Source organism: Lutjanus erythropterus, chromosome 17, assembly GCF_056507025.1.
Source record: "Lutjanus erythropterus isolate fLutEry1 chromosome 17, fLutEry1.hap2, whole genome shotgun sequence".
Classification (NCBI taxonomy): Eukaryota; Metazoa; Chordata; class Actinopteri; order Lutjaniformes; family Lutjanidae; genus Lutjanus; species Lutjanus erythropterus.
In genome coordinates this window covers 15,274,690-15,300,308 of record NC_139333.1, presented here as the reverse complement: position 1 = coordinate 15,300,308, position 25,619 = coordinate 15,274,690, and the positions used below count along the sequence as shown (strand labels likewise).

General features: G+C 38.4%; 1 protein-coding gene and 1 long non-coding RNA gene across 2 annotated transcripts; both read right to left on the bottom strand.

The window, feature by feature from the left end:
- Nucleotides 1-355: 355 nt before the first annotated feature.
- Nucleotides 356-12,284, bottom strand: LOC146312001 (alpha-tectorin-like). The gene is made up of 21 exons (XM_084740117.1): nucleotides 12,161-12,284; nucleotides 11,197-11,339; nucleotides 10,593-10,740; nucleotides 10,220-10,361; nucleotides 8,755-9,158; nucleotides 8,081-8,657; nucleotides 7,410-7,993; nucleotides 6,679-7,231; nucleotides 5,987-6,585; nucleotides 5,603-5,760; nucleotides 5,060-5,460; nucleotides 4,732-4,928; nucleotides 3,788-4,183; nucleotides 3,393-3,676; nucleotides 2,679-3,175; nucleotides 2,014-2,198; nucleotides 1,743-1,903; nucleotides 1,267-1,518; nucleotides 936-1,095; nucleotides 592-694; nucleotides 356-485 (listed from the first exon to the last, which is right to left on the bottom strand). The coding sequence occupies exons 1-21, from the start codon at nucleotides 12,212-12,214 to the stop codon at nucleotides 391-393; spliced, it is 6,093 nt and encodes a 2,030-aa protein (XP_084596243.1). The 5' UTR covers nucleotides 12,215-12,284; the 3' UTR covers nucleotides 356-390.
- Nucleotides 12,285-14,224: 1,940 nt separating this feature from the next.
- LOC146312000 (uncharacterized) lies at nucleotides 14,225-16,241 on the bottom strand. The gene is made up of 4 exons (XR_014772147.1): nucleotides 16,169-16,241; nucleotides 15,572-15,640; nucleotides 15,385-15,408; nucleotides 14,225-14,251 (listed from the first exon to the last, which is right to left on the bottom strand). It is a non-coding gene; the product is annotated as an uncharacterized LOC146312000 (long non-coding RNA).
- Nucleotides 16,242-25,619: the final 9,378 nt, after the last annotated feature.

Genomic DNA, 25,619 nt, shown 5'->3' with positions numbered 1-25,619 from the left:
AACAACTTTATCATTTTCATCTTCATTATTAATGATTATCACTAATGAAATATTGATATTATGCTCATGAAAATTACTGCAAAAGCATGTTACAGCCCATTACAAAATACAAAAAGATAAGCAGGAAGCTTTATGAAAACGGAGTCAAATGTGTATTTAATCTTATTCTGCCCTCTGTTGTAAAAAAAAAAAAAAAAAAACTACCACCACTTCAGACAACAAAAATCAAAAGCAATTAACAAAATGTATTTCTAAAATATATATAACTTTTCACGCCTTCACCATCACAAAAAAACACTTTCCACTTTTTACTGGAGAGAGACAAATTAAGCTACTTCTCAGTGATTCATATTTCGGTATATGGTATACCTGTTGACTGTTTTTGTGTCTCTAGGTCAGAATTTTGGCAGTCAGCACACTGATGAGCAGGAGGGTCACCATGGAGGTCAACTGACTTGAAGCACTGCTCGTTTTCATCATGCCGACTGCAAGAGAACAACCAAATTGCAAGTGTAAACCAGTTTGCACAAAATGTTTCAATCGAGTCATCAGTAAGAGTACAGAAGTTATGAAAAAATAAGAGAGCTTTACCTGTGAGATCTCTCTTCAGGATTAGTGGTCCCAGTGAGATGCCTGTAGTGTCATGGTAGGATGCATCTCTTGCAACTCTCCTGTGGTGACCTGGGTAACATTGCTGCAGATCAAAAATAACATTTTGTTAATATTTTGTGAAACCCCAAGTCCTCCCAACAATATTGTTGCAATATCGAGGTATTTAGTCACAAATATTGAATTATATATCGCATACCGCGGCACATTGCCTAAAAATACCATGTTATTATTCATAAGTGATATTGCCCAGTCCTACTCTGCTGATGCACCTGTTGATAATCTATCTAGTCTTACTACAAATACACACACAGAGTTGTACTTACAGTGGAGCAGTTGTTGTGGCTCAGAAGACACAGGTGGACCTGGCAGTGCAGGTAGATGGATGAATAGTTGTTGAAGGTGAACATCCTGAAGGAGAATCGGGCAACAGTAGAGACACCGTTCTGAACCAGCTCTACTGTACCATCTGCTGGATTTGGACACCTGGAAACAGGTGAAAGTTGTAGAAGTTACAGTGTTATCAGGCGGACTAGTAGGTAACAGGGTTAGGCTGTAAAAGAGAGAATTGATTAAGCAATTGAAGAAAGGCACTTTTCAGGCAAGAACAAGAAATCAGCATGCAAAGACAAGGTCAAGTTTCAATAGCTCCATTACTCTGCATTAATGAGATCCCAGCGGACAGGGTAGCCGGGGGTGTTGACTGGTGTGGCCCAGCAAGAGTCCAGAACAGTGGAGATCTGCCGTGAATCGACTCCTTCTGTCCGCACCTCCACATACAGCCTCTCGTCAATTTCAATTTCGATGTTCGTGTTACTAGTCAGGGGGAAGCGGTAGGCAGCATCCTGGTAGGGGATCATTCTCATATTATACTGTCCACGTCCAGATGGAAGCTTCTTCCTCACAATGCTATGAAAAGACAACATATAATGTGACTGAACTTGAGAGGGAACAATTCAACAAAACACTGGCAGGTTACTGGTAACTTCAAACCTCTCAAGAGTTACTCATTAAAATTTAACATTTAGTCAGAGGTTGACTATGAAAAGGAGTGAGGTAATTTTTACTTAGTTAGCAACACCTAAGTCAAGAAATCAATAAACCAAAACATGCAGATGAAATGGTTTTGTCACCTCTCTACAGGGTTGATGCCCACAGCCATAGACAGGGCCTGGGTCAGAGGATATTCACAGCAGAACTGCAGATGTATGTTCCTCTGGCGGCTGATCAGACCTTGATGGGTGTCCACGTCACCCTGGATGGTGTTCTCATAGATGAAATGGGTTCCATTGCTCTTAAAATGGAAATGACAAAATGGTACAGGTTGATTATAGTTGTAACACATCTTACAGATAAGATTCATATCTAAAATCTTAGTCATTCTGTGTTGATAGTGTATGGTACCTTGAGAACTGTCCCACACAGCTGATCGTCATTGTTAAACTGGAAGACCAGCTGTCCGTCCTGCAGAGTCCCATTGCAAGACTCATCCCGGAGATGGAGTACGCTTGAGTGGAAGCCAGCTTCAAACAGCTGACAGCGGGACACTGACATGGTGCCTGTACTACTGACACAAGTGATGGACGAGTCTATAAAAGATAAATGCATGACAACATATTTTGAGCTTTGGACGGCAAAAGAGACATTTGTAGTAGGGCTGAACAATTTTTGAAAGAATATCTAATTGCAGTTATTTTGACTGACACTACAATTGTAATATTAAATTAGAAGTAATTATAATTTTTACATCTGATTTGTAGACTGGGACATTTCTGCCCCACGACATTCATTCATTCATTCAAGGTTTGTTGACACACTTTTTGTCTTATATATTGCATCTTCTGCAATTTGAAAATTGAAGAGCCATATTGCAATTTGGAAAAACATCTGATTAGATGTGCAGCCCTAATGTGTAGGATGTGTATTTTAAAGTGTGTGTCCCATTGTTACATACTCTTATGTTGGTGTACATTTTATTAACAATGCCATTGTAGTAAAGCAGTGTCTCACACTGTCCCTTCAGTATTCTAAAAAAAACAAAACAGTGTCTTAAGAGGACGTGTCCTCACCGTAGCTCTCATTGTTGCGCCGATGGTGGTGCTCATCACAGAAACAGCCGTAAACACCGTCTTTCTCACCACACCACTCAAAGTCTGTGCAGTTCAGCTGTTCACAGGGGTCTGACTCAGCTTTAAAAATAGTGTGGAAAGAATGAAACAAGGACTGATGACAAGAAGTAACAGAAAATACATTTTTCCACAAGTAGGACACACTTCGTAGTCCAAACTTACCACAGTGCAAAGCTGAGCGCCACTCAGGAATGTTTAGGCCCAAGACGGAGCAGGTCCTCTCATAGGCTGAGACAGCAGAGCACAGCATGCCATTGGCTGGAGTGTAGAGGCAGAGATCGTAGACACAGGAACTGAAAAATGGCTGAGGGTCAGAGTGCTGGTGACAGGCGCTGAATGGACCACTAGTGTTGGTGATGACACTGCAGAGCTCAGAGTATTCTGTGATAAAGCTACAGCCGTCCAGTCCACCAGTCCTTTCATCTGTGGATCCACATCTGGAAAGACATTTTAGGTTTAACACTCTGGCTGACTCTGTTTGCCACAACATATTTTTTTCTATTATGCATATTGTTGTCAAGGGGACTTATATCATAACTGTGGACAAATGCAAATATATTGCACTGGTGCAAGAATATTTTCTTTATTTAGTGAAATGTTTTCAACTGGCAATGATGTATTGATGCCATTTTCTGTGTGGAATACACAGCTCACCCTGGTTGGCTTGTTGGTGCTTTCCAGCTGTGACCAAACTGATTATCATTTTGTGCCGACGTGCCATTGGGCAAGACTTTATCATCTGAAGCGTCATCGTTGAAGTTTCCACACATCCCTGTGACTCTGTTTTTACGGTTGTGGCCCATTCTGACCAGTAAAGTGCTCCGGCCATCAAACTGGACTATCAAGTCATTGGCATCAACCACCATGTAGCTTCCCTGTCTTACCACTTGAGCTAAGCTTCCTACAGTGGTGGGAAAAGACACCTCACTTTCATTTACCTGGAGGGATGAGAGATTAGACAGACAGACAAGAGGTGAGGAGGCACTTCTCATTACCTGTGTTTACACCTATCAGATGTTTGAAGTTTTACATCTTTAAATTAAGCTTACCATTACTCTTGTGTTGGGTCCAATCCTGATGTCTGCACTCTCCTGTTGATTTGAGAGGTGTATATCCACTGCTGACACAAACGACACACGGTTGTTGCCACGGTGATTATTGGTGGCTGTTACCTGAAACTGTGTTTCATTGTTGTTGTGGCTCCCACTCTCAGTAATGATGTAGGAGCATGTGCCCTGGAAATGAGCCAGGGCCCCATCAAAGGTGACGTAGTGTGGGTCCCCCCACACAGTGCAGGTAGACATTACATTATAACAGCCCAGCTGGCCATTTCTGATGGTGCACTCTTGTGCAGAAGTGCAAGGTGCAGCAGAACAGCGCAGGTCATTGGGAGCATGGCACTCACATCGCTGGGAGCATCTGTCTGTCCAGAACGACTCACCAGCCTGTAGCATGAGAGCAAAAGAAAAGCATGAGGGAAAAAGGGAATAGTATAATGAAATGTTGTGTATCACGTTTGTTGTCATGTAACACACCACACTTTTACTGTAAAATGACTTGTCATTCTTTTCGGCCACATTGTCAACTTGTCATTTGACTTGCAGCTTTGCTAAAAATGAGGAAAAGCAAAACCTGAGGCGTGTTTTCTCTATCTTGTCTGACTTAAATACTATTGCCCATTTAATTTTCTCGGTGAATATATGGAATATGGAATAGTCATGAACGACAAACATGGCACTTTTTTTAACCTGTAAACATGTTTATTTCTGCTGTAAAATGCGGCATTTTAATATGGTCTTTATGCGGACTGACTCGCTTTTGGAGCCAGCCTCAAGTCATCATTTGAGGAACTGCAGTTTTTGGCATGCATTGGCTTCATTTAAGAGGAAAGGTAATATATTCAAAGATTTAAATCATAACAGGGACTATCAAATGATTTTGAGCAAAGTTACATAAATCTGGAGTTTTGATGATTTGTAGGCATATGACTTACATTATAGTAGGAGCCATCATACAGGCAGCCACAGCGTTCCACAGGGACACATCTTGTCCCACTCCTGACGAAGCCTTGATCACAGAAACATCCCTCAGCGCAAAGATGCTCACAGGTGGCATCAATGCTGCTGGCACAGGTCTTACCACAGTCTGTACCACACAGCTCATAATGACTGTTGGCTGGACACTGAAGTGCTTTATAATTGAGGAAACAAATGATGGATGTCAGAGAGAGATTCCTTTGTTTTTATTTTTCAGAAAACCTCCTTGATGCTTTCTTAGGCTGACTGACTGTAGATAAACAAAACATTAACTAGTCAACTTACTGCAGTTGGTGTTCTGTCTCCAAGGGTAGACACGAACATTAGCAGACTGACAGGCACTGACATACGCCTGAATGGCTCTGCACAGGAGATCTTGGCCTCGATTTCCCGACACACAGACATCAAACACACAGTCATTGAAATACGGCGCTGGGTCCACATGCTCATGGCAGAAGCTTAAGGGGCCATTGGTTGCTTGAATCACTTGACACTGGGCTCTAGCAGGCAGCTCATTGGTGCACCGAGGGCAGGACGAACCACAGCCATCACTGCAGGTGTAGTTGCCTGCCACTTTCCAAGCCATGCCAAATTCATCTGGAGTGGTGACCATCATTCCAGATGGGGTGTGGAACTCATCAGTTCGATTTCCATTGAAGTTTCCACAAAGACCACATGTTTGTCCACTATTGATGGTAATGATGAGAGAAAACACCAGTGTTATTAATCAGATCACAAGTTCAGTCAGTATTAAATAAAATAAATAAAGGCCATGAAACTGATCAAAAGACAGGTGTTTGGGTAGTTGGCTTTTAAGTTCATGTAAACCTGTAATTTGAAGGCACAGAGATAGACACTGTACTCCATCCATCGTATGTGACACTCAGGCCAAAGTCAGCGCTGACAAATGTGCGAGATCCACTTGCAAAGATAGACACACGGCCTCCATTCAAGAGAACTGGTAAATTTTTTGTTATTCCATTTACCTACAGAATTGGACAAACAAAAGTGGAAGAACAAGACACCTTTATCAGTATTATAACTTGACTGATTCGGAATTTGTGCCGAATTTGACATGTCAGTGTAAGTTTATTAGTGCTCTGACTCTCAGTTTGACAAACTATATTTATTCAACTATTTGAGGCCTTACAAAATTATACTTTCCCCTAAGATGAAGAAAAGCATTAATGTTTCAGAGGGGATTAAACTCACCTCTACCATACCGCTGCTGTCCCCCGACATGCGCACTTGATAGCCCCACACATTCACAAAAACTTCATCTGTGATTGAAACTGGCAACCTTCTCCAAGGCTCATTCTTAGCTTCCACTGAAAACTGATGGAGGCCAGCAGTGGTGTTACAAAGAGTCGCCAGAACATAGCGGCAGGTTCCTTGGAAGTCATAGGCCTTGCCATCAAAGGTGAGGTAGTGGGGATCTCCAGAGGCAGAGCAGGTGCCATGAGGGTTGGGATGGCAGCCATACTCACCCTCCACCACGCGACAGGACTCCTGGGGACCACAGGAGTTACGGATACAGTGGACTATTCCTGTCGTGCCATTACATGTACACAAGCTCTGACATTCATCACCATCCCAGAACTGTTCGCCACCACTCCGATAGTGTCCTTGGTGATAGCATCCACAAGCTGTTGGCGGCACACACTGGTTGCCATTGAGGACAAAACCATCATCACACTGGCAACCTTCCTGGCACACAGTGGCACAGGTGAAAGGGAAAGAGAGGCTGGGGCAGGCGGAGGGGCAGGAGCTTCCACAGAGTTCATAATGGCTGTTCAAAGGGCAGTTTTGCTCTAGAGAAACACAAACAGGTTGACTGAAAAAAGTCATTACACACATTAATTTATACCATTTGAAAACTTAATTCAAAAAGGAAAAGTACTTACCACAGTTAGTTGCATTCCTCCAGTGTCCCAGGTTAACGCCCTTCTGTTGACAGATCAGTGCATAATCTCGCAGGACCTCACATAAGGCCGATGCTGGCTCATTAGAGGCGCTAATGATCTCCACACATGCATTCACATGCTGCTGTGGATCCACCTTGGCCCAACATGGGACAAATGGCCCTTGCGGTGAGCCAAGAATACTGCAGTACCCACTAGCATTGTTATTTGTGGTAGAATTCTGATTGACACTGTCCACACAGTGAGCAGCGAGGGAACCATCTCGCCAACTGTCTCCAAATGCCTGAGAGTTGTTGACCTGGATGCCATTGGGTGTGCGGAAGTCGTCATGTGGGTGACCATTGTTATTACCACAGAGTCCACCTAGTGAGCCACCGTAGATACCAGGGGCAGTGACACGCACATAGTGAGGCCAGACTGTCTGGACAGTTACACCAAAGGAAGTGCGAAGGATGATACTGTGAACGCTGCTGTGGTAGATTTGGATTCGATTGGATGCTGAGCTGAATGGCAGTCTGATCCGCTGACCGTCAACCTAAAGTGACATTCAATTTCATGTTTTGTAGTTAATAGGATTTAAACAAAGGTATGTGCTGCTGAATATTACAACCATTGTGTCAAATTTGTGTTGTAGTTCAGATGCCTCACTTTTGCAGTTGTGAAAATATCACATTGACAGAATCTGACATTTCAAAAATGTTTCAATCTCTCACCTGTACTCTGCTGCTATTTGACATCTCAATGGACACATGTGTTCCCTCTGCCTCAAACTTCAGCAAACGGGCAAAACCCTGTTGGCCTCTGGGCACTTTTTCTGCTGTCACCACAAAGTGTGGATGGTTAGACAATCCCATCACTCTGGCAAGAGTCAGTCGACATGCACCAGGATACTGGTATGTCAGTCCATCAAACGTATGATATGACCCTGGGCCCCTTGTCCAGCATGTTGCATAGCTTTTAGGTCTGCACCCTCTTTCTCCATCTTCCACCCTGCAAGACTCTTGTTGGCCACAACGATGGGAGCGACAAGTCATGGAGCCATAACTGCAGCTACAACGTCTCCCACAGTCCTCGTCTAGTATTACAGTTTCTCCAGAGCGGTAGTAGCGACCCTCAAAGCTGCAGCCACACTCGGCATGAGGGACGCACACACCGGCACTGAGGATGTAGCCTGAATTGCAGATGCAGCTCTCTTGTGCAGGGAGAGGGCAGTTGCGGGTAGAATTGGGGTTGACACAGGTAGCTGGACATCCTGTGCCTTGGGACTCAAAGTGGCTGTTGGCTGGGCAGGGGATTTCTACAAAAAAAAAAGTAAATCAATATTGACCTAGACATTTTACACAAAGGATTACTCACAATTATATTAATTGACTGACAGACATACCACAGAAGCCTCGTCTCCTCCAGCTTGGCAGCTGTATACCCTTCTGTTGACACTGACTTGCATACACGTTTAGGGCTTGGCACAGAATGGGCTGATACCCTCCTGCTACACACAGATCATACACACAGCTTTCCACAAAGGGCTGTGGGGGAAGTCGTTGATGGCAAACAGCAAAAGGTCCAGATCTGCTCTGGAGGATTCCACAACGGTCAGCATTTCTGTATAAAGTGTTTTGAGCTGCAGTACACCCAGCACAGGCCAGACCTCCGCATCGGGCCCCACAACTAGGATCATTGTCCCCTGGTGCTTGCCAACTGTTGGCGAAGTCCACATCAGAGCTCACAACTGTGCCTTGACGGGTTCGAAAGTCATCCTGAGGATTACCATTGAAGGTTCCACACAGGCCACATGTTGCATTCTGGTAATTGTAGGTCACACCGATCCTGACATAATGGTTTGTGTCATAAGATACCACCAGGCCAAAGTCAGTATTGATGATCACAGAAAAACCTGACTCATAAATCTGGATGGTGCCGTTGTTGAGAGAGAGCGGAGTGGATGCAAAACTTCCGTTTACCTGTAAACACACAAGCAAGTACGTCATGAGTAGCAAAGACAAATGTAGTTTCGTACATAAAGATGTATTGAGTTTAACTCCAGTTATAATAACCAACCTTTGCTTTAGCATGATGCCCCTTGACAAGCTCAATGGTTTCATTGTAGACATACACTTTGACCAGTCGTGTCCAGGAGACTCGAGTGCTGCCCCTGTGCTCATTCTTGCCCTCTACTCTGTAGTAGGGCAGCCCTCGATCACATTGCTCAGAGAGAACGTAAGTGCATGTGCCCTGGAAGTGAAACAGCCTGTTGTCAAAGGTGTAGTAGTGTGGATCACCACTTATGGTGCAGGTGCGTCTCTGCACATTCTGGCAGGAGAACTGAAAGGAACCACGCTGGCAGATTTGGGAAAAGGAGCAGGGTTCATAGCGGCACTGCAGGCCCGCTAAAGTGCAAGTGCACTTTACTGTACATGTACTGTCGGTCCAGAATGAAGCACCCAGCTGCACGGAGGTTTGACCTTGAAAAGAATCAAAGGACAAGGTCACTTAAAGGCACAGACATTAGCATGCTGACACCATTACATTTAAATTATTTCATTTGTGAGGGAAAAATGTTCATGTCATGCCCATAAAAACTATTCTGCATAGTTCACACAATGGTCAGGTGATATAATGGTATATACAGTGCAAGGGTAGAAACTTGTCCACAGAAAGAGATACCAGAGTTTTCACTACAGGAGCAATCCCTTTCTTGTCCTTCTTATACTGTATATTTGGCACAATGTATGTAGCAAATCAGGCTTGGATTCTTGCATGATTTCACAAATCCAGCTGTCTGGTAAGGTAATTTGATTTGGGTAGCAGGACTGCTTTTCACATCACATGAGAGCGACAGTTAGCAGCGTTCATGAACCTCTAAGCTGGTTTGCCAAATGCCACAAAGGAATACAGTGACAGTAAAACACAGAAAATGAGAGTGAAACTTTAAATACAGAGATCCTGTGACATTTCAAATCATTGTTCCCATTTGGAACTTTAAATCTTCAATTTCTATAGTATGACAGTTTTATTGTTCTCCGTTTTTCTCTTTAACTATTGCCTCATGTGAGATAGTTTTTTGTATGAAAGAGAAGAAAAGAAGAAAATAGTCAAATGTGATGTACTGTATGGCCATTTTAAAACAATTTATAGAATTACTGTCATAATATATACTGTTACTGTGAAATTACATATATCATAGAAGGTTTTGGCCATATCATCCACCTCTCGTTATTACTGTTCTCTGTATCCAGTGGATTTACAGCAAACAACACTGAAATAAAAGTTAAGGTATAGCATGAAACAGATTAGAGATTTACAATTTTATAAAAGCTACAGTAAGTAATTATGACTGGTTATTTCTGTGTCTGAGTATTTTGTCATATTGTCCATTTCACTAACAACAAATGATTGGATGGTCAGCTTAATAAATAGCATAAAACTATTTAGTATTTGCTTTTCGGAACTAGAATGCTTACAATAATTTCAACTGAAAATGCAAAAAATATTTCCAGCTGTTATGTTAAGTGTACATCTCTACCTTCAATTTTGTTCTCCAAGCGCTGTCTTATTACTTCAAGTGCACTAAAGCTGCCCACTTGAAACACATGGTCTGCTGGGGGAGAAGATGCGATGGTGTCCAGTTCCTGTCTTGCTGAGGATATAGAAAATGCATTCCCCACCTAAAGACATTGAGAATAATTTTTAAAATTGATTGAAAATGATTACTTCTACAAAACTTTTTTTTCTCTTTTCAAACTCCTCATACAAAATGAGATCTATTAGTAAACAGGACTGTCTACAACCTCAGAAATATAGAGTGGTCCTCTCAGCCAGACAACTGAGACAGGCAATTCCAAACTTTTGAAAGGTATGACCCATTATACATATATGGAATATTTATGATTACTTACCCCAATGGCAAATCGAAAAATGTTTTTAGCTTCCGCTAACTGTGCTGCATTTGGCAAGTCATGCCGGTCACCAGATTGTCCATCTGTAATGACTATCAAACCCTTCACATTTGACCTGGAACCTCTAATTGGTGTGAAGACATCTTGGCTGTCAAAAGAAATATCTGCTTTCAATACATGTTCTTGTAGTACATTTTGTTCTGTTAAAAAATGTAATGACTGATATGGTTTAGAAAATAAACTGAAGGGTTGATTCACCCTCTAGTGGCAATGCAGTACATGAGAAAATAAAACCACAAACATCTGCACTGATAAATACCCACGTACCCATGACTTTGAATTGCTCTCCTATTGCTTCTCCAGAATATACAGGCAAAACAGGTCCCAATGTGTCCAAACTACAGTTTAAAGTCTCCCAGATGAAGCCGTAAATAGGCCTATAGCATTGAGTGGATTGAGGTTTACTTGAAAAACTGTAAGTACAGTACTTTATTATATAATGTGTCCATGTGTCCACCTGATTCTTGGAAAGGAGGTTCAGTTCACTTCCTGTCTGTACCAAGCATGAGGTAATGTTATACATTAGTATCGTGGCGGCACTTACATAACACGTCGGATGCCATTAGCTGTGCGAGTCCCTCCATATCTTTGTCTTATTCCATCAATCTGAGTTGGCCAATTAACAGCATCGAGTGTATTGAAGTAATAATGGTGGGTGACATATGAGGAATACTGGGAAATGGCAAACTGAAAAAAAGAAGAAAAACTGTTATATGTATGGTTATAAATGGAAATATGTATTAAATTGTCAAATTATGTCATAAAGATAAAGCACTTAGGTCTGTGAGGACAACTAAGGGAGTGTACAAAAATTATATGTAAGAGGGAGGGGTATTTGGTAGTTTAAATTGTTTTTGTTGGCATCCATACCAAACAAATATGTTTGGTATATATGGAGGCAAGATTTGTAGTCCAGCATATCTCAGCTGCACTACAGTGCTTCATTATAATGCTGTTTTGTCACGAGGCAAAAGTAACTGCCTTACTCACAGTACATCAAGAACCAGCCTGACCATTTAGAGGGCTGGTGTGGCTCAGTGCATTTGGCTGTGTAGGGTTTGTGCTGTTTTAGCGAAACTGAATACTACAGCTCCTTTTCTCTGTTTTCTCTGGTCTTGGAGTTCCAATTTCAAAAATGTTTGTGTCTTTGTACTGTATATAGAGCCCAGCTTATGAAAGGACTCTTTCCAGCATTGAAATACGTCTTCAAGATACTAAAGTTTTGAGGTTTGGTAAACATCATCTTGAATTCCTTATAGCCTTATGCTGATACAAGTTGAACTCATTGGTTATATTTTATATTTTTATATTTATATTTTTACATATTAGGGAAGGGTCTAGTTTTGTTTTTTTTTTTCAGGTCCAAAGGAAATATTAATTACTTCCCTTAAAAAAAACCACACACAATAAAATGTATACAAATAAATTTAATACAATACATAAAAATGGTGATTTTTTTTTTTCATTTCTAGTAATTCTACGATTAAAACAGAATAAAACAGTCCTACCTTTATATCCTTTCCCTGGAACGATCTGATCATATGTTTCACAAACTCCTTCATTCTTCGGAAATCTGTTGACGACACGCTGCCTGAGCCATCCAGAAGAATTGCGATGTCTGCTTGGGTTCCACACCCTGTCAAAAAGAAGAGATGAAGCAATGAGCGCTTTTCAATCTGCAAACATATCCCCTTGTTTCTCTCACTCTCTTCCTTTCCTTGTGTCTAAGCTTCTCCCAGCACCCAACACTTAAGGCTGTGGTCATGAGGCAGAATTTTTTTTTTTGTCATCTGAGCATTCAATCAATCAATGGAATAATCGTAAGAATGCTGAATTACTAAAATAATCAATAGGTGCAGCCCTGTGCACTACACAGAAGATTTTGGCTATATGGCTCACCCCTTGTAGTACACTTATATTGGACTACAACAGTGTAAAACCATAGGCAGTATTCTGTAAATCGAGTATCATAAATGAGGTGTACAAAATTTTAGAAATACCTCTCAGTTCATGCAACACATTTAACACCACAAACCAGAGCCTCTAAAATATGAAGTTGAATCAGTGCATCCTGTTTCAAAAGTTTCAGCAAAAACTGAACATGGAAAAACTGTACAATTTAATTATTAATTATTATAGTATCAAGTTGATTTTTACACAGAACATGTATGAATATGAATGTTTGTATGGCATAGCAGATACTGATATATTGAACTGACAGATTTAGTGTGAACTGATGAAAATCAAATGTTAACTTACTGAGATTGGGAGCGGTCACAGTATATGGTGTACCTGTATATGTGAAACAAAGAAGTTGGATGAGTAAATTACATGAGCAGAAAATGTTATTTATATTAAAACATATTGTTGTTTATATGGGGATGCAAACAAAAGTAGTTTGAAGTGAAAAAGAGAGCCATACAAAGTTTTTTTTTAAAAAAACTCAATAACCATGTGATGGAAGCCATGCTGAGAGGTGGTTTACATGTCCTCAGTGTCCAACAATGTCCTGCACTAGATTGATCTTATTTATTACACATTTTCATGAATTTGCCTACCTGATTGCAAACATTCAGTGGATTATTATAAAGGAGAATTTGGCTTCTTGCGCTGAGAACGTGTAACTTATCATTCATTTTGTGTGCAGGCATGAGAACATGTGTTCATGTGTGATGTGCTTATCTTTTCCAAGGTGCAGTTTAAACACTGTCGCCTGTTGGTGTTGTTCAAACATACTAAATAGTGAAAAGTGAGAGCGAAATACAACTATTTCGCTCTCACTTTTGTCAGGCACAAAGTCGCAGAAATTCAGAGAGCAAGATGCAGACAGAACGAGAGATAGATGACCTGCCCACCTAACGTCTGGCTAGTGAGACAGACAGACCAGAGAGCGACTGCAAGCTAACACGTACTGTCTATTCAAGGTTATCTGATTGTTGTTCCCACAATTCACCCCCATGTAGTATTATGTTACTGGAATTTCTCATTTCACTACAACACCTTAAAAAATATTGATATTTTATACCATTTCCACAGGGAAAAAAACTGATTCAACAGCCTGTAAAACTGGTATTAAGTTGAAGCTGTAACTATGAGAAAAAAAAAAATTAACAGCCAACTGTTGAATTGCCACTGCGACATCATTACATCTTTTGATTATTATAACAGAATTTATTCACAGGAGGAGTTGTGTGCTGTCAGTTTATAGCCACTACACATGGTCATTTATTACATCTGCTTAGTGATATGTGGAATTCCTTTGTACACTAGAAAGTATAGGCCTATATTTCATGATAAAAATGACAAATAAATTCAATTATGACTGAACTAACATCTTCAGTTAAAAGCTAAAGTTAAAAGGCTCTTTCTTGCTAACAAACAAGCAAGCAATTATGCAACAGTAGTATTAGCTGTAACAGTAGTAGTATTAGCTGTAACCCAGTGTTAAATGCTCAAAGCAGTTAATCCTGAAGTATTAACTGCTTTGAGCAACTTATTTTGAAATGGTTGTGTGACGAGCCTGTTGAGAGTATGAACAAATGAAAACAAAACAGGTTAGCTGACCATCAACTTACCTCTTGTATAAGGAAACACCGTACCTACGAAAACAAATGTACACATGTAACTGGGCAAAAATCAAATCTTACTATCTCAGTGTTGCCTTGCAGAATTTGCATACTAATGTAATTCCATTTGAGATTTGTGATTCCTCTTTGTCATTTTGTGGTTTATTACAGGAGATTTTTGTGTCGTTTTGTAAACTCTTTTAATCCAACATACTGACCAATCAGGACTGGTGCAGAGATTACACTTAAAAAAAAAAAAAAAAAAAGTATCAACTCCATTTAAAAAAAAAAAATCTCTAATCTCTAATAATTACAGACTCATAAATTGTAGCTTGAATAAATTTGCCCTATATAAGTAAGTATGTTAAGATATACAGATACAGATCATAGGACTGCCATAAAAAAACAATAAATCTGAAAAATAATAAGTGAATAAAAAATCTAAATAGAAATAGATAAAATAATTGACAAATTAAAATGTGGAAATATAAAGTAAAATAAATTAAAGATTGCATATTTCTCTTTATATTTTCACAATTAATAATAATCTATATGGGTAACATTGTGGAGATAAGAACAATTGTTTTACAGCATTTTTAAATTATACAGGTGCTAAGTTTAAAAAAAATGACCTGGCAGCGCATGCCACATCACTCAACCTCTGAAAATGAACCCAATTTGTAATTGAGATGTTCTACAGTTTGGAGGCCTGAGTTTACAGCTATTTTGAGTGATGTAGTCACAAAACTGATGATTGAAAGAATACAGATCATGAAAATATAAGAATTTTCACTTGATGGAACTTTAGAAGCATCCTATTTGAGAAAAGATTAAACATATGGGCAGTTTCTTAAGGCTCATTATAGGACCATGATCAGTCTTAAATTCAGATGGTAGTTCAGCTGATTTTTTGTTTCTGTTAATTATAAAGTTAATGGTTTGTCATATTGTTTTTATTTATTCCCTAATATTTTGATAACATGATTTAATTAGTGTCTGTAATTTTTAAATTAAAGAAAAAAATTAATGGAGTATGACTCTGTGGGCATTTTTGTCAAGTGGTATAGTTCTGGTTCAATAACTGTTTTGAGGTACTAATTTTGAAATGATTGTATGACTGATCTGTTAAGAGTGTGAACAAAGAGGTTATCTAACTGTCAACTTACTTGCACCCTGAGAAGTCACCGCACCTATAAAAACAAACATATAAATAAACATATAACTGGACAAAAAAAATTAAAAAATCTGAGACTGCTAACATCAGTAAACTAAAGTCAATTATTGATTTTACATACATTCATCAACAGAACTAAAAGTGAATTTAATTGAATTTCATTTTAATTAAATACTTACTTATCACCCCCAAAAGGAGCACAGGCAACATCATTTGACCTGCCATTCTTTCAAGCTCAGAATTCAAACCTGCTGACGAAATATAAAAAAAAGTCAATTCCAGAAAAGGAAGGAAATAAATAAATAAATAAATAAATAAATTTAAAAAATCACAAACTAGTGTTAATAATTATGTGTGGAGAGTTGAATACATGTTGATCCAGATATGCACTGAATATAAGTGTTAATAGTTGAGAAAATGGTACAAAAGAAATGTTAAAAAGTCATATCTTGCTTTTTTTCATCATTGCTTTGCTCATCCTTACTTTCTGTGTTATTTCGTTAATATATTACAACAATTTCTAACATATAACTTATATTTTGCTAACTTAGAAATCAAACAGGACTGTCTGTAAAAATGTATTCCTTTACTATAGTTCATTTATTGTATCTGTGCAGTGTGCAGATAGTTTGTCTGACTATTGCCTCCAATATCATTTAAATTCTCAACAAAATTATTACTACAATTTAGTTGAAAATAAGCACCACTTATACTCAGGAAATACAATCATTTTGCAGCCCAGCAGTCTGAAAACAATATCTCAAAAAACTAATTACCTGTTCATGTGCTTCTCTTCTTCTTGCATCTCTCATCCATGTGAATGTGTGGAGATACAACAAGACTTTATACGGTGAAAGCTGGCACAGCCCCATAAATCTGTCATTTGACTAGTTACCAGCATTCAGATGAATAACATCAAATTGCTTCCTCATAACAAGTGACCCAAACATTCCATTGTGCATCAAGAATAATAAAGATTATCAGACTATTCTAAGCAGAAACAAAAAGGGATATAATATCCTGCCAAAGGCTTTAGTACTTACAGTAAGTTGTTTGAACACTACTGTTAAGATACTTGTTCCAAAGGGGTGTTTAATTGACATTTTATACCTACAAACAGGATTCGTCATCATTCTGGAGAAGCATGAACTAGCTTTTGCTGCCACAGAAATGCTACTATTCTCTCTTGAAAAAAAAGTATCCTGAAGCCTTATTTTCTTATTTTCTTATCCAGTTGGATAAGTTATTGGTGGAGATAACTGGACTTTTCACACTGTCAGGCTGGACATTAGCATAGCCTTTTTATTTGCTTTAGCCAACACTCAGCCACCAGATATGTCCCAAATTCCTTATCAAAATGTATATATATATATATATATATATATATATATATATCATACATATATATGTGTGAGTGTGTGTGTGTGTGTGTGTTGTATTTGAGAAGTTTGGACTTACTTTTTACAACTGAAATTAGACTTTTGTTATTACAGAGAAAGGGAGTAAAATACTGTTGGGTACTGGTACTAAGGTCCAGCTAAATTGCTTTAAATGTGAAATATACCCAGGCCTAATTGTGAATAAAAACTAGCAAGTTGACAACTTTGCTAACACGCTAACACATCAAGCAAATGCCACAATACAAGGCAGAGAAAGGCAGCTAATACTACCTACCAGTCCAGCAGCAGGAAGCCCAGCTCTGCATCTGTCTGTAGCCTGTACTTTTCCAGTTCAGTGTAAGTTATTGCTAGGGAGGTTCTGTTTTCAGTCTCACATGCTTGTTAGTTATCAGGATATCTCAAAAATATCTTAAAGGACTGGTTTGTCTGGATTACATAAGAATGTATTTTCTTGCATACGTTTCCTGGTATCTATAGTTTTGGTTTTATTTGCCCACATGTTTTGAGATCTCTACCTCTGAGATTTTTACCTCCGCCCCAGTACAATGGATTCTCTTGTGGCAGACCCAACATTAAAAATAAAAATCTTCAAGTTGCTGTTTGGTGGGATGCACTACAAACTGGGCGAAGAACCCAGAACTAAGTCTTTATAAGATACTGAAAAGAAAAGCTAAGCCTTTAAGAGGAAAAACGTGGATACAGACATGAGACATCAGCAAGATGAATGGAAAAAATGTTAGATCCTGACACTCAATAATGCCTAAATTACAGCTATTACAGTTAAGGTGTCCTGACAAACTATAGAAATTAAAGTTAATTAAGCTATGAAAGGCCTGGTTGTGATATTTGTTGGGTTCAATGATGATCTTGCTTGGCGATTTTATCAAGTAATTGTAAATATCAAAGTATTTCAGTTCTGGACAGTCAGTGGGATTTCTTCAAGAAAAGCAGGACAAAGATGACTGAGACAGGCAATATGGAGTTTGTCAGTAAGACATTTCCTCTCTGATAGATATAGGGTGCTAAAATAATTCTTTGACATACTGAAATCTAACAGTTTGTCAGTGTGTGAGTCCTTTGTTGTATATTGTGGTGTTAATCAGTATGATACATTGCATTCTGTCTCTACGTCTCTATTAACTTGAATAACTCACAGAGCATAAACCGCTTCATTAGATGTTTCTTTTGTCTTTATTAGTTAACAGTTAGAGCATCATTTTTAAAACCAAGATGATCATTTGAAACATAATCTGCAGCTGCACCTAAAACCAGTGGCGGACAAAGTACTCAACACCAGTACTTGAGTCAAAGTATAGATACTCCTGGTCAAATATTACTCAACTACAAGTGAAAGTTGCTCAGTCAAAATTATACTTGAATTAAAGTACTAGAGTTCTTGCTTTTAAAATACTTAAGTGTTCAAAAGAACATGTTTTTAAAAATACTTAAGTATTCAAAAGTACAAATTACAAAGTACATTTTCTAATATCAATACATGGTGTATTGTTTTCATGATGCATTTACAGAAGCTTGTAACTCTCTGAAACCACCTGATGATGCACTGATTTCCTTGTAGAACCACTCTGCTACACAAAGCCTATAGAAACACCTATAAAAACTTGAGCATAGAAATACAATCAAAAACAGGACAGCATTTGTCATTTTCTGATGTAACTGTATTAAAATCACTGCATAAAAGCAGATTGAAGCAACTGTAAGGAGTTCTCCAAGTCTGTTAAATAACTGAGATTTCTTTCTGGCTTCAGAGGCAGTATATACATGAATTATGTGGTATTTTTCACCCCAATAAAAACAATCCAACTTTAAAAGCTACCTGGAATAATTAATAATTATAATAACATCTTGAGATTTCATTTTGTCTTTCTCCTGCTGTCACTATTATACAAAAAATGTACTCAAGCACAGTACTCAGATAAATCTACTTCATTACTGTCCACCACCCCCTAAAACACAATTATCTTCTTTCAATTATATCATTAAGATATTTTCAATAGGTGCCAGTAGATAATGAAAATTAAACTATGGCTTGTGCTTGTGTAAATGAAGGCTCTTAAAAGAACAATGGGACAGAAGTCTTAAATGGTATGACAGATGAAGGAGTGTCTGTGAAGTAGTGTCATGGTATGTGAGAGGAGTTGTTGTAGTTGTAGGCAACTTCTTCCCAAGATGGAAAGGTGCAGTTACGTGACAATAGACTTCTCTCTCTCTGTGTCTTTGCTTATTGAACTAATTGACAGTCGGACTGACATAACATGAGATGTATTGGCAGCACCAGAGTTTTTCACCTATTGCAGTTATTCCCTCAATTATTCCCTCTAGTCTACTAGGACACAATGAATTATTTACTTTACTTTTAAACTCCACATTGAAAGCCATGACAGCCACTATCCATGTTTCATCATTTATCTTATTTTCAACAATGACTATTGACACTGCGATTAAGATGAGATGTGCACAAAAACAAACAAATGCCACAGTGAATGATGGAATGACAGATAAGTAAGCAGTGAGTTTCAGGCACGCAAACCTCTCCACTTGTTTTATCAAAACATATTGTGTGCGTTCAAAATCTTAGACCAGACACACGATAAAATATAGGCTGTCATGTTTCTTTCATTTCCACTATATGTTTGTAAAATTTTCTGTGGCATACAGAAATCCATTAGACTTATACAAACCTTCATTTCTAAATATTTACATTCTATAATTCACGGCTGCCCCCTTATAGTCAGTGATTCAAGTCATTAGTCGCAGACTCTTCAGTTGACTAAGATTCTTCCAGTTGAGCGTTTGTTGTTTTTCCTTTGTCAGTCGGTGGGCGTTACAGTTACAGGATAAAACAGAAGCTCACAAAAATGCACAGGGATAACATTTCAGTGAGGAATTATAAATAAAAGGAATCATAAATATACTTTTATATTACTTGATGAGAGAAATGAGAGCAGTATCACAGCATGACTGACAGCAAACTTAATAAACTGAGTTTATAAATGACCACAAACCACAAAACGTATTGTCATAGAAGCAGAGATGAGTGATAGAAATGAAGCAGGTCTTGTCAGAAGTCTCATCCAGACACACCCAAGGAGATGCAGGACAGGTGACATTTGTTATTCACGCTTGTTTTTCTCACTGGTAGGCTCAGTTTTCAGTGTCTGAAAGTGTCACGACAGAGAGAGACGTTTTGTTTAACCAGAAACAGCTGTTTAATTTCTCTCGCCAAACTAACCAGACTCTCTGTGAAACATCTCATCTCGTCATCAGCTTCATTCAGAATCAAAAGAAACAAAATCAGACTCACCAAAAACACCTTGATTCATGTTTTCACTAACAATCACCAGCTCTGGTTTGGTCAAAATAAATCCTTAATTTGTGGCATGAAGCTGCATGGAGAGCACAGTGCTGTCAGCAGCTGAGGGAGAGAAGCTCCGCTGCTCTGCTGATTTTATATTTGAATTTTAGTTGGACACACACTTATATTTTCTCTGACTCAGTGAAAATCTGATGCCTTCACATCACAGATGATGACAAAAGGCATTAAAACAAGAGTCTTACTGTTAAAACATACTCATGTTAGCTTAGGTATGAAATTAGGTGTGTTACAGGGCACACTGCTTTGTAAAGAAAAACAAAAAATGTTGAATATTCACACTGATTCAATTTGGGGATAGCCCTAGTTTAATTTAAGATTAAATGAAGTGTAACAAGTAACGTAATTAAGTGACTGTCCTTAGATGAAAATATAATTCCTCTCTTTACTGTATGTGAAGTCATCTTTGATCTCCTCAGAATGACAAGCAGAGTCAAATAGATTTCATCATTTTGTCTGCAAGCAGTGTTTTTAAAATGTATTTCAGTACAGATTACTGAATACATGCTCTGAAGTGTAGTTTGTAATGTATTCCATTAAATTGCTTAAATTAAGAAATGTATTCTAAGCACTTTGGAATACCTCAAAAACGTCTTGCTGAGGCCATCTGTCTGGGTCACTCTGAAAGTAGTTATTAAGACTGCTCCTCATACTGTCAAATTCGATGTGGAATGTTTTGATGAAGGAAGTAGCTGGTTGGCGGTAAGCAGATCTAGCACACACTGTAATGTTGCAACCGTCTTAACTATCTGTGCAAATAAAATTTCTGTCCTTGCCAAAAATGCCTTCCTGACAGTGTCTTGGCTGTGTCTCTTCTCACGGGGTGATAGGTACACACTGTTCAAACAAATTGTAGCACTTACAAATACTTCCATGTACTTCCTTGTAGTTATCTATGTTTAAATGACAGTGACCATATTCAGAATACCAACAATTCAAACTGTAACTGTAATAGAATACAGCTAATCACATTTTGTATTTTAAATATACAATGCTGTTATTTATGTTCAGTTATTCCACAACTGCAACAAAGCAATCAAATTACAAACCATCATCTATATATCATCATAGACAATACATATGAAAAGATAAAAAGAAATGCATATCTACCCATCCAACTGAGATCATTACAGTGTCATGGTTGGATATGTATCTATGAACTCTGTGGTGACTGGGTTTGCATTGCTACAGAAGAACAACATTACAGGATTTACATGATGCACTGATTCTGACTGACATACTGATAGTGACCACTTAAGAGCTCTGCAGCACAAAACTGAGCAACTAAACGTGCTGCTTTTGGAGTGCTTTACTTTGCCAAACTTATTTTTGTACCACACGGCTGAGGCACATTTCCTTTCCGCACCTTGGACCCCCTCTCATTGGACCTCATGCAAGAACTCCTCATATGAACAGATTTGTTTTAAGTGGTGTGTGTAGTGATTTAGGAGAACGTATTTTGAACTTTCTTTCAGATATGAACACAGTGTACAAGTGGTTCAGTCCTGTTTTAGAAGTCAAGTGTAGTCAGTCTGCTGTTATCCAAACCAGTTTTTCAGTAATGACTGTATATTTCATTAATCTGGAGACATTTTGAGTTTGAAACATAAATTACACATATCCCGTTTGACTGAATTTTAAGTTATAATATGTATTAATGTAAACAAGTCATCTTACTTGATTAATCGTTCAGAGTTAAACATTTCAGTCTGTCTATTTTTGAAGCTACCTAGCTGAAGTTTTTATTATTAGAAACTTAATTGTCCTAACAGTTCTACCTTAACAAGAACAATTAAATCCCTGCTAATAAATCTTGAAAATATTTGAAGTGGGTGTGTCTCACATGACCCATTAAAAATGAAACTATGCATTACAGGAAAAGCTAACCGTAAACCATAAATGATGTCATTTAAAAGAACAGAGTGACAGGTGTCTGAATGCTTTGGCAGATGAAGGAATGCTGAAGTAGCTGTCTGGCTGGTTTACAGCTACAGGTAAACTCAGAAAGTTCTTTTTACTATGATGCAATTTTTCATGAGTACTTCCTGATGTAAAGGGCAGGAAGCGTAGCCTTATATCATTGGGGCATTAATTATGCAAATTTACAGGCCTCAAGTGTTGCTGGATCTGATGTAGCATGTTCGTACAAGCCCTATATACCAAAAAATGTAAGAGAAATTGAAGATAAAATACTCCTGTATGAGGCCCAATGTTCTTGCTCCAAAGTACACAACATTTATAAAACATGTGAAACCTTCATTGAGAAGAGTTAGTGTGGCCAGAGTGCGTAGACTCTGTACTACAGCACCGGTATGAACACAAGTGCCTGAATCACTCAGGTCATGTTGGACACTGATTTCTCAGCTCTAGACTACGTTATCAGTGTCATTAACCTTAAACAGATTGTAACGTGAGAAAATCAAAAGCCAAAGAATTTTTCTCACGTACGTTTTGCCTTATCAAGATTGTTCTGATTTTATTTGCTGTCATGATTGACGTATCCTTCTCTGAGATCTCTGCCTCCACTCCAGTACAATGCGGGTGAATGGAATCTGTTTTGGTTTGCGCAGCCCCAACATCAAAAAGCAAATTTAAAAACCTTCCATAGACAATATCTCCATTAATCTCGATAATACAATGAACATTAACAAACCAGTTTTCAGTTCTCTAAAATTAACACCTTTTATCATAGAAGGAAGTAGATCTTTGGAAATGCTAATACAGCACTCAGTGATGATTTTTGAAACTTACTAACAACTTTTCTTTATGGTTGTGTGCACTTTATTTTCCAAGTCTCTGTTGTTTTACTTCAGTTTTGCTCCTGTTATAAGGTTACGAATTGTTCGCCTGCTTGATTGATTTGAAAAAATATGAACAACAACAGGACAGTTACAAATTAAAAACAAATTGTTAAAGAAAAAATCGGAAACTGACAAGTTTTTCCAGCATTCACTTCTCTGTGTCCCTGATACAAAAGAAGTGTGACACACTAGGTTAAGTTATCTTATTTGATTAATCTTTCAGAGTTAAACATTTTCCATTTCCTTCTATGTTTGAAGCTACCTAGCCGAAGTTTTTATCATTAGAAATTTGCTACAGCTGCACCTTAACAAAAATAATTAAATATCTGCTGCTAAATCTTGAAAAGCAGCCTTGTGTCTTATGACAAAGAAACAATTAAACTGTGGCTTAGTGGAAATACAAATTATACATGTGATGGAAAATACTCACATAAATAAGGTCACTTAAAAAAACAGCGTGACAGCTGTCAGGCAGATCAGGGAGTGGTGCAGTACTGCAGAACTAATCTTGTTGATTTTGAGCAGCAAATTCCTGCCAGGCAGATTTACAGAATAAACACAAGATGTACTGGCGGTACCTTTTTTTTTTTTTTTTTTTTTTCATCTATTGCACAATTAACAATTATTCCCTTGGCAAACCTGTAAAACAGTAACATCTTAATAATATGTTTAGTTAATTCACACTTTTACAACACATGTTTAGTTAACTCTTTATCTGACATTTACGTGTTGTATACGTGTTGAAAATGAATGACAAACAGATTAATGTTGGACATTTCCGCAAGAGAACCAAATTATTTTATATTTTAAATATGTAAAGCTGTTACTTATATTCCCTTATTCCCTAACCCTGTCCACAAGAGAGCAACCAAATTATACATCTAGGCATCATCTACAAGAATAGAGATGTTAAGAAGAGATAAAAAAAGATGTGCACATTTACATCGAATGTATATCTAATCAGCGTGGTGACCAAAGGTCCAGGTGAGAGCATTACAGTGTCACGGTACGTCACTCTGAACTCTGGTGACCAGGTTTGCAGCGCTGGAGAAGAACATTACAGGATTTTACTGATCCATTGATTTGGACTGACTTAACAATACTGATCACTCAAGTGCTCAAAAAGGTACACACCACCTGAGCAATCAAACTTGCTCCCTTTGGAGCACAGGGTCATTTTTTCCAAACTTGGACCAAGTGCGAAAGTGCATTCAATTTATTGTCGATCACTCTGTTGTTGTTTACTGTGTAACAGTAACTTGCATTACACACTTGCAACACCACTGGTTGCAAACGCAGAACCCTTTACTATGTACGATAAAAAAGGTTAATCTTTATCCACTTTAATGTGTAGGCAGGACGGATTCTGTATAAAAGTTCCGGGGTAACAAATAAGAACCGCACTCAATCTATAGAAATTCTTTATTTAAGCTTTTAACCTTCATTTTACAGGCACAGATTGCAGAGATTCAGTGATTAGAATCACCACAGACTAAGGATGCAACCTACAAGCATCATACAAAATGAAAACAAAAAAGGCGAAGTGACTTCAGCTTCAGTATGCTGTACACTCCTGTCCCCTACTGTTGTAAAGCAAAATTACTTCTGCTTTTCACCTGACAACAAATACAAAACACAACTCACAGCACAAGCAAGTTACTGTAGGTACTGTAGAGTTTGTTCTGCTTGTTCAGCTAGTGTTTGATAATTTGATCGTACTGTCTTCTTTTTGATGCACTTATTGATAATGAATACTGTTCTTGTAAAATATATCCTCAAGTCTGTTTCATTTTGTCTGTTGTGAGCTCTGCTCTGAAGCTGTGCTACTGTGGAGGAGTTCAGCATCCCTACACTCCTGCAGACAGGCAGCAGCACACAATGTTTTGTTTTCCAGCCAAAAGCCACCCACCAAAATGGCATTTAAGAGTGTTACCCACCACTGCCAATATCTACCTGCATTTGGCCAGTAGATGGGTGCTCATGTATCTGAAGTGTTCATAGCAAAAAACACAACAATTTCTAAAGATATGCAACAGATTCTCTCTCCTGTCCTGCATACAGGCAATGCTTTAATCATATCTGTTAATTAAGCATCCGAGGTGCAAAATAAGAGTCCAAATGGCAGTCCTACTTCAGTAACAGCGTACCACCACTTCTAAATACATGTAGGGCAAACACTGCTATTACATCGTCAGATATTTTTCATGTAGTGACAAAAAAGATGAAGAATAAACATCTTGCCAATAACCTGGGCTGTACTTTTCAGTTCCTGTATATACACTGCCTGGCCAAAAAAAAGTCACATACACTAATATTTCATTGGCCCGCCTTTAGCTTTGATTATGGCACGCATTCAACATGGCATTGTTTTCATAAGCTTATGCAATGTCACAACATTTATTTCTTCTCAGAGTTGCATTAATTTTGCGCCAAGACCTTGTATTGATGATGGGAGAGTCGGACTGCTGTGTAAAGTCTTCTCCAGCACATCCCAAAGATTCTCAGTGGGGTTAAGGTCTGGACTCTGTGGTGGCCAATCCATGTGTGAAAATGATCTCATGCTCCCTGAATCACTTTCACAATTTGAAGGAATCCTGGCTTTTTTCTGGCCACATTTCTTTCTTGAAGATGATGG